The 17,223-nt window shown below is 35.2% G+C and overlaps 3 protein-coding genes across 3 annotated transcripts; all 3 read left to right on the top strand.

Annotated features, from left to right (window-relative positions):
• The first annotated feature begins 378 nt into the window (after positions 1-378).
• HOXD11 (homeobox D11) lies at positions 379-1,780 on the top strand. Its single transcript, XM_063932282.1, has 2 exons — positions 379-976; positions 1,548-1,780. The coding sequence occupies exons 1-2, from the start codon at positions 379-381 to the stop codon at positions 1,778-1,780; spliced, it is 831 nt and encodes a 276-aa protein (XP_063788352.1).
• A 6,429-nt stretch (positions 1,781-8,209) lies between these two features.
• Positions 8,210-10,566, top strand: HOXD10 (homeobox D10). The gene is made up of 2 exons (XM_063932281.1): positions 8,210-8,963; positions 10,289-10,566. The coding sequence occupies exons 1-2, from the start codon at positions 8,225-8,227 to the stop codon at positions 10,564-10,566; spliced, it is 1,017 nt and encodes a 338-aa protein (XP_063788351.1). The 5' UTR covers positions 8,210-8,224.
• Positions 10,567-13,478: 2,912 nt separating this feature from the next.
• On the top strand, positions 13,479-15,960 carry HOXD9 (homeobox D9). The gene is made up of 2 exons (XM_063932280.1): positions 13,479-14,161; positions 14,494-15,960. Exons 1-2 carry the CDS (start codon positions 13,570-13,572, stop codon positions 14,733-14,735), a joined length of 834 nt encoding a protein of 277 aa, XP_063788350.1. The 5' UTR covers positions 13,479-13,569; the 3' UTR covers positions 14,736-15,960.
• The last annotated feature ends 1,263 nt before the right edge of the window (positions 15,961-17,223 follow it).

The raw sequence follows: 17,223 nt of genomic DNA, 5'->3' as shown, positions 1-17,223 counted from the left end.
CAGCCTGCTACTGTATAAAGCTGTATACGAGATCTTCCTATATAAGCAACAGCTGGGGAGGGTACAATGTATCTTTTTTTTTTTTTTTGCAAAGAGAGGGGGAAAAAATAAGGCAAAGCGTTTAGAATGTAGCAGTATTGCACCTTTGTGCAGTGTGCAGGGAAGTATCATTCTCCGCAAGGCTCTTATAGATATAAGGACATGCTACATGGCGTCACGTGACATAATTACCACTAGAATCAATCAAGATGAATTGCACGTCAGCACACGTTCACGGTTTTTTCTTAGTTGATGCTGTCCAAGCCCTCTTAAGCAATAGATGGATCTTGTTCAATGCAGTGAAATCTCCTTGTTGCTTTCAATCGCAAAAAGGGAGAGATGACTGAGTTTGAGAATTGCAACAACAGTGCACCCAATATGTATCTGCCTGGCTGCGCCTACTATGTGTCTCCATCGGATTTCTCTACCAAGTCCTCGTTTTTGTCACAGTCCTCCTCCTGCCCTATGACTTTCAGCTATTCCTCCAATTTAACTCATGTGCAACCTGTGAGGGAAGTGGCATTCAGGGAGTATGGGTTGGAGCGCAGTAAGTGGCAGTACCGGGGCAGTTACCCCTCGTACTACCCCAGTGAGGATGTGATGCACAGAGAGCTCATCCAGCCTTCGAACCGGAGATCGGATATGTTATTCAAATCGGACTCGGTCTGCAACCACCATGGACCCTCCAGTGCTCCATCTAACTTCTACGGCACAGTGGGGAGGAATGGGATTCTTCCACAGGGCTTTGACCAGTTTTATGACACAAACCAAACATCAACATACCAGATGGAAATGGATGAACAGCCTGCAAAGTCTGAGCTTAAACCTTCCAACCCTAATAGCAAAATGACCTCTACACAAGACAAGAAAGTGACAAGCGACGATAGCCCCGATTCCCCTTCTGGGGAGGCTGCAGCAGAGAAGAGCAACAGTTCAGGTAGGCATCAATTGGGGGCAAGAGTACAAGGCCAACACGTTGTCAGTCTCTTTTTTATATGCTACTTTATAAGCATTCAAGAGTTTTATATATCCTATAAGGTTCCCTTTACCGTTGTAAAGCGTGTTTACGACAGGGAACTAATTTAAGATGAAGATGGTCTATTGTTGAACGTTTTCTTTTATGTTATCATGTTTTGTTGATCACCCTCCCTCCATTACTTGGAGGATGTCATAAAATAGGATACCATGTAGTAGAGACACCATATACTGTAGTGTTCATAGATATAATATGTACAATATTACACATCGTGTGTGTGTTAGTGTATGTATTATTATGTTTGAACAAGTAACGTCATATATATATTTATATATCTCTATCTATCTATCTATCTATCTATCTATCTATCTATCTATCTATCTATCTATCTATCCATATTCATACATACCTACGTGCGTAAAAATAATGTTAATCATAATCAGAACAAAATACTATTAAATAGACTGCTAAATAATTTCAAATCATCACTATGATATTAAGATATTTTCATTCCTTCAATATTATCTGGCAGTTTCCCAGCGGCTTAGGAAGAAGAGGTGCCCATACAGCAAGTACCAAATCCGTGAGTTGGAGCGGGAGTTTTTCTTCAATGTGTACATCAACAAGGAGAAGAGGTTACAGCTGTCCAGGATGCTGAACCTCACTGACCGCCAAGTGAAAATCTGGTTCCAGAACCGAAGGATGAAAGAAAAGAAACTTAACAGGGATCGACTTCAATATTTCACTGGAAATCCACTTTTTTGAGAGGACACTACACAATTTATTAAAACAATTCTTGGGGATCCCTAATTACATTTTACTTGGACCATAATACGAAAGGATTTCCAAATCTCTGGAGGATTCCTCCTTGGTAAGGAAAGGGTCTTGGAAACGTCACTTACAGAATGCAGCCAATGGTGTGTTTTTTTTCCTTCTTACCTTCCCTGAATCTATAACACTGATTATACAGTATTACACTGACTGCAAACATCTAGGGTGGCTCTCAGCAACAAAGACTACAGTACACATTTATTTCAACGACTATATATATATATATATATATATATATATATATATATATATATACAAACACGCATGATAAAGATGCTCTCTTGTGAATATTGTTTTATGGTAAACTGGTGTAACCTTGGACATATTGCATGTCTTCCCAAGTTTCAAGGGTTGAATATCTATGTCAGCCATTTATTGAATTATATATATATTCCCTTATGTACATATTTATTAAATTTTCAATGTTATTTTTTACCAGCCTGAAAACGTTTTATATGACTTTTCGCTTCATTATTCTCAGAAGCCATAAAATTGTCTTTTATTATAAAAAAAAAAAAGAACTTGACAAAAATGTATAGATACACATATTAGGTTACATACCGTTACTTTTTAAATGCAAAGGTTTAAGCCTAAACACTCCGTTTATGTCCGCTTCTGGTTATTCCTAAACGATGATTATCCTGACAGCACATTCTACAGTCTATTTAAGCAGTTTGAGCAAAGTACGATGACATTTGGTGTTTTCAGTGTCTTTTAGGATCAAAAGTGAGGGATCTGGGAAAACTGTTTATTTTGAAAGCTGAAGAATTTGGTTGGGCTTATTCCTTTACACTTTATATGGCGTGACCTACTGGGCTGTTTACAAAACCTTGAACTGTCTAGACAACACAATAAAAGTAGGGGATCCAAGCAGTGTAATTGGGTTATATTAGACACCTTCTGGTGGGCTAAAAGCGATTTCCGCAAAGTGCAATAAAAAAAGAAGTGGGAAAGCGGGATGTTTTTTTTCAGTGACTCTCAGTGGGCGTTTTTATCTTGGCAAAGAGTTAAGTTAGACAAGGACTAAGAAACAGACCTACAATAAGCAGCAGAGAACAAAGCCAGAGAAAAATATATTGTTAAGAAAAAAATTGCTTCAATTTGGGCACAAAACTAAGCAGTTGCCTTTGAACTTCCAAAATGTCAAGGTCAAAACCTTTCACCTTCCAGAATAATTAAATGCCTTAAGGCTTTCTTATTATTTTTCTTAGCTGCCACCCACTAGTGTGCATTGAAATATCTTGACTCTAAAACATTTTATTATAGGATAAGTAAATCACTTAAACAACATTATGTTGTGGGGTTTTTTTTTTAAATCGACATAAGATAGACATTCCACATTTGCATGAATTAATTACACTGTGTTTGGTATTTATGTTAAAATTGCAATAAAATAGAAGTGAAGATGTTTTTAATGCGTTTCCGGTTATATAGCAAACATACTGTTTGAAATCTTTCAATATCACACTTGGAACGTGAAAGAAAAACTCGATTATATTTGTTTACTTACCAGAATAAATTCACGCAGTAGTGATCTTTAATAGTTTTATCAATGGTAACAAAACAATAATGCTAAAATCATTAGGCGCCAGCTTAATAATTAATTCAAATGTGTTTCATGTCCATCAACATATGGCTATGTCAGAAATATATAAGAAAAACCTATAACATGCATACTTAGGTGTTCTTCCTTTTTAATTTTTAGGTTTATTTTATTGCATGGCTTACATACCTCAATTCAAATACAAATACGACTTCATATGTGTCATATTTTAAACATCCACAAGAGGGCGACTGGTGTACTGAAAATAGCTAAAATGTTAGAACTCATATCTTAGCATTGTACATAAATTAGAAACCAAGTCACATAAGGATTCTAGATTTTTCTCTAGAGCAACGATTCTTTTAAAATACTGCTTAAGTAATATATGTTTCAATACCTATAGCTCGATTTCATTGTATTATGTCTAAGCCTTGACATAAATATGGAATATAAGTGGCTAAAATCTATAATTTTACAGAGAACCAACATTATTGGCGCTGCGCAATTACCACCCAACCCTACTTATAGAAATATTATGCATTGATAGTATTTAAAAAAAATTAAAAATACATAATCTTAGAAAATGGATGTCTATATAGTATTGTTTGCAATCACAAATTATAAGGCATGATACATCATATTTAAGAAGAGAAATAAGATGAAATAAGATGAAAACAAACATATGGTAGGGATTTTTTTTGTATGCTTTCTTCCTTTTTGAAACAAATGTGTCATTGGAAAAAAAAACTTTTATACCAATATATTTATGACGAAATATGCCCGGCTCGAAACAAATAATAGCAGACCACACATTTTCTTTATACTTGTATTCTGGATGCTAATAGAATCGAAATATTAATTATTCTATAATTTCGATAGATATATGCAACAACTTGAATATTGAAATAACACTCTAAAAACAGGAATTTAAAGTGCAACCACCCTTACTCTAACATACAAATAAATGTGTAAGTTTAGATTTAATAATAATTCAACTTCGTGTGTGTATGTGTGCGTGTATATATATATATATATATATGTATATATATATACACACACACACACACACACACACACACACACACACACACACACACACACACACACACACACACACACACACACACACACACATAGTATGTTAATGCAAAATACATACATAGGATTTAAATGCGGAGCTTTGCCATAAATGCAATTAAGAAGGCACGCTGCCGAACTTAGAAAGATGATTTTGATACTACACCTCACTCAAAAATATTGTCAATCTACACAATAAAATATCTTTTAAAGTATATATTAAATCATAGCATCTAGTTAAATAAGTATAATCTTTATTTGATAACGAAGAAGTTTTCATTTTACATGCTGCTTCATATGTAAAACAAGTCCATGATTCAAATAGCAACATTACATTTAGTTACATTTTAACTTATCCTATTTACCTTTTTACTATCTGGTGTTAAATCAGCCATTCGTCTAGCGATTTAGTCAATTAAACAAATAATGAATGTTCCTTTTGCAATATTCTAATAGTTAGTGTAATGATATACAGTATATAAGTACTAGAATTTATAGTAATATAATTTTCATTGTGTGCCATAATTAATTTACGTAATATGAAGAGATGTTTCGAGCCATAGGTTGACATTTACCTTTTGTTAATGTGTCACACCCTATAAGTAGAGAAATGTAGGCAAATATTACACCATGCTGCTCCTATGCGTGGATGGCAGAAAACGCTGCATTTTGGCAGTAGACAAAAAAATGACAAAAGAAAATCAATTGCAAACCAAAAACAAACTCATCTAAACCTCTAGTGATAAGTTCACAATAAACTGTGCAATATTTACAGTCTGTGTTTGTAACATTTGTGTTTGCGGCGTCATACAGTATATAGACTATAGGTTATATAGACTATAGGGTATATACATAAATGTACATTTGCATGATATGTACCGTCATCAAGATTAATAAGTGTATGTTTGCATACAACACATACAAATATGTGTGTATTTATGAGTGTATATATATACATACATACATACATACATACGTAAACGTTCATTTGCATTATATGTAACTTCATCTATAACACACACACACACACACACACACACACACACACACACACACACACACACACACACACACACACACACACACACACGCCTGTGTCTATGTGCGTGCGCACACACACACACACACACACACACACACACACACACACACACACACACACACACACACACACATATATATGAGTGTATGTTTATGTGCATACATACATATATATTTGTATAGATATATATATATATATATCTGTGTGTGTGTATGTATGTATATATGTGTGTGTGTAAACATATAAAACATATGTTATAGTTCACATCCTCAGTGTTACTTTATGCATATTAGAGCTTTGCTTTCCTGTACATTACACCACATTGATTGTATCTTCTGGTCGCAGGATACGTGTAATATAGTAATTTCTCCATTTGCATACATGTGTCAGTATTATGTGTTACCAATAGGATGTCAACATCAAACGTGCATCCTATTAAGTAGCATTATGCTCCATACGTGTAGGGGGGCTAGAAATCTGTCAGCCTAGCAATCAATAGCATTTTGAATTTAGTGATATTATTTTAGTTAGACTGAATGCTTAAATGTGTGCTGTGCACAGGACAGAGGCATTACCTGGTATTTTCATGGCTACTTACCTCTTGCAAGACATTGGTTTGGATTGTTGTGAAGAAATATAAATGTTACACATTTTGTACTACATATTTCTAATTGTTTTTATAATTGTTTAACAATACATAAGCCTTCATTAGGTTATTGGTGGTTGTAGATTTAATTGTACTCTGTAAATCAGTAAATTAACACTATTGTGTCATACAAAATAAATAAATAATTTCAACTTTCCAATGAAATGCATGCTGTTTAAGGTTATATTTGTAAAACGCTGTTTCTGCAAAGACTACAAATATTTTGCTTGTTGGAAAGGACTTATCTTTTCCCCTCTCTGCTAACGCAGACGTAAGCCTGATTGTGTCGAATTAATGTTGTAGGTAGCCAGCATGTCACTGTTTCTGTAAAAGTTCTGTCTATAATGGTCTCGTACGAGCTATTTAACAACACACCACACAGGCTCTGCAATTGCAGTTGTAAAAGGCAGTGGCTCTTAACCTGACAATGATGTTGTATTTGAACAGCTGCGAGAGGGTTCCATTTTATCAAAGGTCTGTCTCATTGCCACAAACCCAGACATTTTATTGTTTTAACTGCATAGGAAATAAAAATGCCTGCGAAAAAGGGGGTCTTAAAAGAGCAATGGCACTTGGAATTTCCTAATTCCCAAACAATTTGCTATGAATCTCGGATTATCAACTTTTTGTACACCATTTGCTTACTTATTCAAATGTTTTCATTGCATTCTTGAGAATATATATATATATATATTCATTTAATGTGGTGTGCAAAAAGCATGTATATCTATATGTGTAGACACATAAATGTGTATTTAGTACATTAGCACATCTAGACCAGAAGAAAATAGATGCTTGATCCACTATACATTGTACGCTTTAGCACCTTTCATTAATATTGACAAGTCAGATATGAGAATTTTCAGAGATTAATGCAAAAATCAAACAGGTGCGTGAAACTATATGGTTTAGGTGACAAAAGCTTGGTTTCCACTGTTTAACAATTTGGGTTAAAATTAAAAGAAATGACCTTTTTCTAGGCGTCAAGAATGGAAATCAATTAGATCATTTTCGATAATTCATATCGTGAACGCCATTATGCTAAATCTTACCTATTAATCTTTTCCTTTACTAAGTTTCGATTGATTTGTTAATAAAATAGCTGCTCGTGTGTGGTAACTGCGAGTATAACTCTTTAAAAAGCAACAGTGGCAAAAAAAAAAAAAAAAGATGACCAACTACCCCAGGAATGTAGATGAGAATATTATTGATCGTCCTGATTCTTTTTAATATATATTAATAAATTCTACAACCTTTTGCACCTCCAATTTGTCATGAATGAATGCTTTTAACCAATCCATTAAATAAAATAATAATAAAAAAATAATACACAACGTCTTTCTAAAGTTTAATAATAATAATAATAATAGTAATTATCATACTCTTACAAAATATGTATACTTGATGCAGACATTGCTGTGCAAACTTCAAGGTGTGTCAAAGATTCTGCACTGGGTAGCCTCTCTAAGCTCACTGCCTTTAATGCCCTCCCTGCATACAGCCCAGAAGTAAGAGGAGTCTTTTAAGTCAGCAGACTCTTTTATTTGAATATAAAGCATTAAAGAAAGGCACTGGTGATTTTGGAGCTACTGTATTTTTTTTTAATTAATCTGTTATCATTTTTAAACTCTGCAATGGATTTGTGCTGTGCTTTACCAGTTGCTGTTGCACTTTGCTGTCAGTATGTCAGTGCACGGGGGATAATCTTGTTGGTGTGTATATCTATATGTATGTATGTATATATATATATATATATATATATATATTTAAAAAAAAAAAAGAGTAACCTTAAATCAGCGCAGTGCGCCAGGGCTGCCACGGGAGAGCAGCTGGCCAGCACTTTCTCTCTGACATAGTAGATGTCGCTGTTGACCATATTTGAGCTGCAGCCCAAGCTGGCCAAGCACCATGTGACCTGCAGGGAGGTAGCGACTCAAGGCCATTTTCAAATCTCATTGGCTTACTTGTCATGTGGTTGTGCAGAGGCATCCACAATTACACAGGGAATGTTTTCCTAGAGATGTCAGCCTACAAAGGACACAATCTCTCTTCTTCAAATTCCTCCCCAAAATGTCCTTTCCAAACAGCTCTCCTGCTGCAAATACTTTTTTAGTAGATTCTTTGATCAGTGCCTGTAGAAGTGACAGTTTCTATTCTAACAACGCCAGCATGTACATGCCACCTAGCTCAGACATTGGGACATATGGGATGCAAACCTGTGGACTGCTACCATCTCTGGCAAAAAGAGAAGTCAATCACCAAAATATGGGTATGAATGTACATCCCTATATACCTCAAGTAGACAGTTGGACAGATCCGAACAGGTCTTGCCGAATAGAGCAACCTGTTACACAACAGATCCCCACTTGTTCATTCCCTACAAATATTAAGGAGGAAACCAATTGCTGCATGTATTCTGATAAGAGATCAAAAGTCATTTCTTCAGAAGTGCCATCATACCAGAGGCTGGTCTCTGAGAACTGTTCTGTTGATAACTCTGAGGTTCCCGTCCCAGGATATTTTAGATTGAGCCAGACTTACGCCAGTGGGAAACCCCAAGAGTACAATAATAACCAAGAAACCAGTTCATCCTTAATGTTACAGCTAAACCCCCGCGGCAGCTCCAAACCTCAGCTATCTTCTACACTTCAGATGGATAAGAAAATGAATGAAAACCCGAGCAGCCAAGACTCTTCGAAAGTCCCTTCTGTGGAAAGTCCAGAGTCCAAGTCTGCCCTACAGGAGGACAGGAGTTGCCTGGGTGAGGTGTCTGTGTCCAGTCCAGAAGTACAAGACAAGGAAAGTAAAGGTCGGTATTACAAAGAAGTTTAAAGCATTTCATGGTGTAGCCTGTAAAACGCCAGCATCATAAAACACGGTGTTAAATACTAGCATACCACCCATAACATTTAATGGTAACTAGATTTCAGGATGGAACTGCCCTGTTCTTCGGAAGTATTTAAAAATAGAACGTTGTGTTAGAAGAGAGACTGTAAAAAAAATCAATATACATAGTCATATGTGCGGTCACTGAATTCAGCATGTGGACCTTAACCCCAGAGACATTATACACATGCAATATTAAATGTTAATGATCAATGCCCATTGTTATATATACACACATTTGTGCGGAATTATACATTTCCTAACGGTTAGTAAAGGGTTAAATCTTAGAGACAACAAGAATCACATCCTTTTTTTATTATTTTTGAGCGTAGATAAGAATATTCATGTTTAAGAGCCACTATATTTACAGTAAAATTCATTTTACACTAAAACAAATTCACAGTTCATAATTTAATGCTTAAAGATTGTTTCTTACTGGAATGTTAATTTTCTATTCGGGACTTCGGGTGGGTTTATTTGTCACCTTTATTTTAAACATACATAATTGTACACACTAATGTGTGGTAGAAGCTAAAGCATATGCTTCAGTTTTTTATTCTGCTTTATTATAGTGATAAAGATTCTAAAAGAAAGTTAGATTTTAATGTGTAATGTATTTAGCAGTTATTTTTAATTTTTAATAACTTGTACATTAATCACAAAAAAATCACATCAGAGTAATGAAATCATTACACGGTTTTGTGAGTTTACTATTTTGTATAATCTTTTAGGAATTACAATTATCTGTAGTTTTATTATTGCATGCAGAACATATTATATTTACAGGTATGAATATCCGATTTGACGGATCCCATGTATGGTAAATTGTATCTATAGATGTATTTTGTTCATACAGTATAGTGTACCTGACTGTTGCTATGGTTTGTGTGCGCACACAAACCAATATACAATTACATATGTTACAGGTAACTTTTTGCCGTATGTGTTTGAATTAATATTTGTAATATATATACTTATGATGACTATATTATAGGTACAGCATTCATTACACCATCCACGGCATTTATTTTTTAGAGTGTAGTATATGAGGTATATGATATGATATGATATGATATGATATGATATGATATGCCAGACATTTTTTTTAAGGTTCATTGTCAAGTCTACACAAAATGAGTAGAGTACGGGTATTTTTCTTTTAGTTTATCATGCTTCTGTATAGTTTTATTATTTTGTTTTATTTGTGTCTTTATTTTTTGTTTGTTTTGCTTTGTTTTGTTACAATAGAAGAAATCAAGTCTGATACTCCAACAAGCAATTGGTTAACTGCAAAGAGTGGCAGGAAGAAGAGATGTCCCTACACAAAACACCAGACATTGGAGTTAGAGAAAGAATTCTTGTTTAATATGTATCTAACGCGAGAGCGCCGCCTAGAGATCAGTAAGAGTGTGAATCTCACTGACAGGCAGGTCAAGATCTGGTTTCAAAATCGCAGAATGAAGCTAAAGAAGATGAGCAGAGAGAACCGAATTCGTGAACTGACCGCTAATCTGACTTTTTCTTAACTTCACAAAACTGATCTCACTCATTTGTCACAGCATCAGCTATATCTCAGAAGCAGGAGAGACTTTGAAAATGTATCATCCATTTCCTGTGATCTAGAATGTGATTCCTCGTCATTTTTTAGTGCTGCAAGTGTCTATATGTACTTCCATGGGTATATAAATAATAAAAGCTCTAGCACATGTAATTTATTATTATTTTATTTTTATTTTTTTTATCACCGTATGGCAGGGTAAAAATGAAGAAAGTTTATCATTTGGTCTTAAATTATTGGAACTGTTTAACATATCCAAGCAATGTGACTTTTTCATGTTTTTACTAAAAAATGGTCTTTCTGTATGTTACTTTATGGACCTTAGCATTTTAACCTTCATGAGTATTCTTATTGACTTTTGGGGAAAAAAGCACATTTTCTGTAAATGTCTGCTCAAAGTAACTGAGAATATGTTCGTCAATGTGTAGTTTATTTGAGTCGTACTCTTAGTAGAATTATTCTTGTGATATGTGGTAATATCATTGAGGCAGCTATGTGTCCATACTGTGCATGTTCTTTGCATGTCTTATGCAATAAACTGTCTGATCTCTTGATGTTTTCATCTTATTTTTAATAGGGTAGCAAATGCCTTCATTAAATCTACTGTTTTATAATTCACACTTCGTCTCTAAAAATGATGCTTCCTGTAGGCTTATTAACAGTATTTAACTGATTCCTCTCAGACATCTTACTTTAACAGAAATAAAGTATGTATGTAGAAGCTACTTATAGAAAAGAGCAGTCTCACCCTGGGGGGTTCCAGGTAAGCATCACAGCAGCATTCATACATTGTATATCTCAATAGAGTATATTAGAGTGAAGTTGAAGTGTCTACAAAATATATAATTATATGTGCAAGAATGAATCAGTCCTTGTTTCTGTTTATTGCTCTATATTTTAAATATATATACACACACACACACACACACACACACACACACACACACACACACACACACACACACACACACACACACACACACACATGAACTGCAATACATGGGAACACTCAGGCTCATGCATACAGCATGCAGCGCACACCCAGCCTATTGTATTTATATTTAGAAATCTCCAAGCACACACTACTGTATATAAACTTAATTCGTGTCAATCTCCATCTCATTAGTCACTGTTCAAAATAGTCGCATGGATTTTTTTAGATGACAAAACGAGAGTATTGTTGTTGTTGTTGTTGTTGTTGTTGCTGTTGTTGTTATTACGTCATATTCTGACATAAGACCACGCTACAGAATTTAAAATGTAACCCAATCGCTGCAGATAACCCACCTCTCGCTCACTTGCATGCTGTGGAATTGACCGATTATTAAATGAACGTGGTTCAAACTAGCACGAAGTAGCTAGGCATAGCCTGATGTTGCTAAAATAAAACCCTATTAGAAAATACTATTTGATATGGTCTCATTCTATGTGTATGACCACACTGGACCCATGGACTTGATTGTATACATTGTACTATACTAAGTTTATGCCTTCTATAAATAAATAAATATTAATAAACCTTCTGTAGTTTAAAAGTACGATTTGTATAATCCCTAATAAAACATTCGTGAGAGGAAAAAAACAATGGTAAGGCCAGATAATTCTAATATATCATATTGATATCTCTTGATATAGTATGTACATAGCATTGTCGTAATTGTTCAGTTGTTGTTTCCTTAGAGAAACATGTCCGTTTATGACAGAACTGCATTGACGATCTCTAGGTTCCGATAAACTGTTTTATTTCAGGAAACAGCCCCAATAAACTCTGTGTCTTCCTGCAAATGTTCATAGCCTCACTGAACAAAGCTTATCCTAAAATTTCTCTACTGCTCTTCATGTAACAGTAGAATGGGTTATAGAAAGCACAAACATTCTATTTTTACCTCTATAATATATTTCCAATATTGATTCTGCACACTTAATAAACTCATATTTAAATGCATTGATATAGATATAGATAGATATATATATATATATATATATATATATATATATCTATCAAACATTTGAATATATATCCTCCAAGAGAGTGTGCTGATTTAATAATATGTGTGAATAAAATAGATGGAAGGGTGGATAGATAGATAGATAGATAGATAGATAGATAGATAGATAGATAGATAGATAGATAGATAGATAGATAGATAGATAGAATATTGAACAGAACAACCACTAATTCAGGTAACAATAGCAGACTTCAGAATCCGATCATTACAGTACAGATTTTAATGTTCTCTAAGGCCATTTGATTTCAGGGCACATTAATGTATAATCAAATGCACCTCATAACATTTTTATTGAAACCCATAAAAATCATGATAGTTCTCCTCCACCTGTTTTTAAAAACACTAGGAAGGGTTTATGCATTTCACACATTAAAAAGCCTGGAATGTCCTCTTCTATGTAAATATGAACTGTTGCTGGATGCTGTAGAGCACAATAACGTGCTGTTGCTTCCTCTCTCCCAGTCATGGTGGCTCCTTGTTTGTGGCTAGTAAAACAAGTTTTATACCCATAGGTCAATAATCTGAACATGCTTTCCCTAGTTCTGCAGCGCGGGTCCCCACAGTTTAAAGGGTAATTAAACAAATTCAGCAAAGTGATTAAAAAGTGAATGGCAGGGGGAGAGAGGGCTGCAGGGGGAGAAAGAAATAGTCCCTGCTGCACACTGTAACCAGAAGCCGAGTCTTTAAGCACAAAGGTGGAATCAGACCCGATATCCCCTCCCCCTGCTTCTTGTTCCATATATCTCAACATAGTTACACTTTTATTTTTAATTGTATGTGTTTTTAATCACATCAGTCCCGTTAAGCGGATTGATTTACTCTGTATTGGTAAATATGATCACGTGGAGCCCACAACCAATGGACGGAGAATGCAGTCTGCAAAATACTATGATTGTTCTCAGGGAGGGTATTACATACAGTTAAGAGTGTAACCTTTTATATGAGTGAGAGGGGAGCCTAAAATGTCGTCAAGTGGCACTATAAGTAACTACTATGTGGATTCTCTCATAGGAAATGAGAACGAAGAAGTCTACAGTGCTAGATTCTCTCAGGGAGGTCACACAACGACCTCTAGGCCACCAGGTGTTGGAGATACTTCGGATTTTTCTTCCTGTAGCTTTGCGTCAAAATCCAGCGTCTTCTCTGCGTCTTGGTCCACAGTGCACCCACAGCCTTCTACAGGAATGACTGGTATTTATCATCCCTATATGGGCCAGTCCCACCTAGCAACAGAAGGTAGCAGATACACAGTGCGCTCCTGGCTGGAGCCAATCTCCAGCACTGCGTCTTCCTTCTCTGGATTTCACTCCAACGGACGCAACTACGGCATCAAACCTGAAAGTGCACCTAAAAGGACCGAGTGCTCCTCTTTTGACTCCCAGTCCCAGGGTATCAGTCTGCCAGAGTATACATGTAATTCCTTTGCAGAAACCCCAGAAAAGCCTCCACCTAAAGAGCCTGCTGCCAGCGAGGAGGCAGATAACACAGATCTTAAAGAAGAGAAGCAGCAGCAGCAACAACCGCAGCAGCAGCAACAACAACAACTTGACCCAAGTAAGTACAAAAAGAGAGAGAGAACGAAAGAAATTGCTGTTTGATTTATTGCTCAAACCTGCAAGGCTCTAAATGTGCAAAACTGATAGTTTTACTAACCTATAAAACCGTCTAGACGCCTAGCATATAGCCCAAGCAAGCAACAAGAGGCTATAAAATGATTCTATTACTCACATAACCACCTAAGATCAAGACATCATTGGTACTGTAAACACTCTGGGTGCATTAAGGCTTTTTATGATAATTCTTTATAAAAGTGGTGTGAGTAGGTCATCCTGATTGGAAACGAATTTAGCAGTGTTTCAAACCTCAGTCTTTGCTTTCTCTTCTAGATAATCCTGCAGCAAACTGGATTCATGCTCGATCTACTAGGAAGAAGCGGTGTCCGTACACCAAGTACCAGACTCTCGAGCTAGAGAAGGAATTCTTGTTTAATATGTACCTCACCCGAGACAGGCGCTACGAAGTAGCTAGAATTTTGAACCTTACTGAAAGACAGGTCAAAATCTGGTTTCAGAACAGGAGGATGAAAATGAAGAAAATGAACAAGGAGAGAGGCAATAAGGACCAATAACAACATGGGACACACACTGAAACCGCTATGTACTATTTTGAACTATATATATATATATATATATATATATATATATATATAGGAGATGGACTGGATGTAAATGTATTGTGTAATTTGCAAACCTTGTCTGTCGTCAGTGCGCATCTGAAGATGCATCATTTTCTGAACTGGTTTTGTCTGAAAAATATTGTGATTGCACGGTAGATTTTACAGGTAGGTATTGTTACATGTTTAAGGCATTTTATGGGTCTGTATAAAGTAATGTAGTTACGTTAATTAAGATAACAGTAAGAATTGTAGGTAGAGTCGCATTGGTTGAAGTCAGCAATCGGAAAGTGCTACTAATAGCTTACTTACCACATCAATATGACACAATAAGTTTCAATATTGCAAAGTGAAGCAATATGCATGTTATGTGACACTAATATATATTATTAGTGCAAAGAAATAACCGAATACATAATAGACTTGTTTTAGTTAATAGGAAAGGCCTAGAATTTAGTTAGCGGCCAACAAATTATTTTGCTAGAGCATTCGTTTGTTAAACCCGTTTTATTTTGCAAAACTGGACAATTTTATGCAAATGTAAAAGAAATAATATTCTGGGAGGGAAATAAGCTTAAATGATCAAACCAAACTACTTGAACATAGTTACTTCTAAGGCTATTGCGCCAATAAAATCTTAAAACTCGTTTCATGGAGAAAACATGGTGATCTATTTATGTTTTTTTTATGTAAGCTTTAAGCACGTGTAGCAATCATAAAATATTGTGTTTGGGCTTCCAAACGAGAAGTCTGTGTATGGATTTAAACTGAATTTTATGTAAACACCGGTTTGTGTAAGATTCTGGGATACTGCACTGGCTGGTATTGGCTGCCGAGTTTACATAATGTATCCTAGATTGTTTAAACTGGCATTTTTCAACTGTGTTTTTTTTCTCTTTTCCTATTATCCAAATGGTCTTCTCTTAAATTAACCTTCAATGCCAAGGACTGTTACAAGTCTGATTCACCCAACTTGTATTAGTTCGTTTCAGGACTGAGTGGAGATTCCACTGTTTTTGTTTGTCTGTTTTTGACTTTCCTTCCACTTCCTCAAATCCCACAACATGAGGTCTGTAGGAAAAAGTTATTAAAATGCAAAAGGAACAGAAAGCACTACATTATCGATGTATGGATATAATTTATGTTTACAATTGTTTGTTAGTGTACATGTTTATGTTTGACAATCTAATATTATAAAGAAAAATAAAGCATTTGTCCTTGTAGAAAAAAAAGTGTTGTATTTGAAACTACTTCATTGTCCGGTCTGTACCTGCAATTCTTTTAAAACAGGAAGAACTAGGGTGTAATAAAGTAATTTGAACGGCTAGACGTCTGGAATTAATGATTTTATGGTGGACCATGGCGCTTTTCTTTGAAAGAGGCTTATTTTGATGTTTGTGTCACTTGAAAACAAAATCCTGAGAAACTTGGACTATTCTTTGGATAACCAATAAAGGTACAGATGAATAGGATCCCCACGCTTCAGGATAAACAAACGAACTCACAATCAAATGTTAGCAGGCCTTTTTACTAAAGCAAAATTTCTTAGTTTCTTTTTCGTCTTTTTTATGAATAATCCTCCTACTTTTTTTTCACAAATGTTATTGTATCCTATTATAGAAGCAAAATTTTAACTTTCGTTATATTATAATGCAGTTTTTCTGTTAAATACGGTAGCTATTACTTCACACTAAATTATTTGAAATAGGAAAATATGGATATAGCGTGACAATATGTACATTTGAAAATTACAATTTGAAAACATTTTATAGGAAAATTGTATAAAAGGTCAGACGAATGTCTATCGATAATTCGTTTGTATTCTGTGATTAGCAGTCAGCTCCATCCTTACATTTATAAGGCAAAGAATACTGTTCATAGGGTTCATCGGTCGTTCATTGTCTTTACCCAGTTTCAACTCTCCAAAGAAGGGAAGTAAAAAGGGTTGTCACAGAACCTGTGGCATATGGCTTGAAATGTCGTCATTTAAATGTTCTGTAAATGACAGGGTCTGTAACGTTATTCCTGCAATCCTGATACCAGCAATAACTTCAATTGCTGTGAAATAAACATTTATGGTAAGATAAACAAATTTATGACCTGATCAAACTGTATTTGACCGCTAGGTAGCGCTCTTACTCCACTTGTTTTATAATGCAGATGTCATGCACTCTGTCACTCTCTATAAAACCTTTCAAGTTTGCTCAACATTAATCTTTTCTGCTTAACATGCTGCAAATATGCAAATATACTATCTATCTATCTATCTATCTATCTATCTATCTATCTATCTATCTATCTATCTATCTATACATATATAAAATATGAGATATAGCAGGAAACTTAGCCATTTGAGCAATGTTTCTATAGATCACTCTAGTGAGGACACTAGGATGTCACACTAGGTTGAAATAGGGCAGTTTTATTTTGTAAAAACAAAAAC

Source organism: Pseudophryne corroboree, chromosome 7 (assembly GCF_028390025.1).
Source record: "Pseudophryne corroboree isolate aPseCor3 chromosome 7, aPseCor3.hap2, whole genome shotgun sequence".
NCBI classification, from domain to species: domain Eukaryota; kingdom Metazoa; phylum Chordata; class Amphibia; order Anura; family Myobatrachidae; genus Pseudophryne; species Pseudophryne corroboree.
This window is presented reverse-complemented; position numbering and strand designations above follow the sequence as displayed.

What these genes read in the sequence shown, in the direction of transcription:
- HOXD11 (XM_063932282.1), top strand. Translation starts at nt 379, where the DNA reads ATGACTGAGTTTGAGAATTGCAACAACAGTGCACCCAATATGTATCTG. An exon ending in AGAGAAGAGCAACAGTTCAG is followed by an intron (nt 977 to 1,547) that starts GTAGGCATCAAT and finishes ATTATCTGGCAG; the next exon opens with TTTCCCAGCGGCTTAGGAAG.
- HOXD10 (XM_063932281.1), top strand. Translation starts at nt 8,225, where the DNA reads ATGTCCTTTCCAAACAGCTCTCCTGCTGCAAATACTTTTTTAGTAGAT. An exon ending in ACAAGACAAGGAAAGTAAAG is followed by an intron (nt 8,964 to 10,288) that starts GTCGGTATTACA and finishes TTGTTACAATAG; the next exon opens with AAGAAATCAAGTCTGATACT.
- HOXD9 (XM_063932280.1), top strand. Translation starts at nt 13,570, where the DNA reads ATGTCGTCAAGTGGCACTATAAGTAACTACTATGTGGATTCTCTCATA. An exon ending in ACAACAACAACTTGACCCAA is followed by an intron (nt 14,162 to 14,493) that starts GTAAGTACAAAA and finishes TTTCTCTTCTAG; the next exon opens with ATAATCCTGCAGCAAACTGG.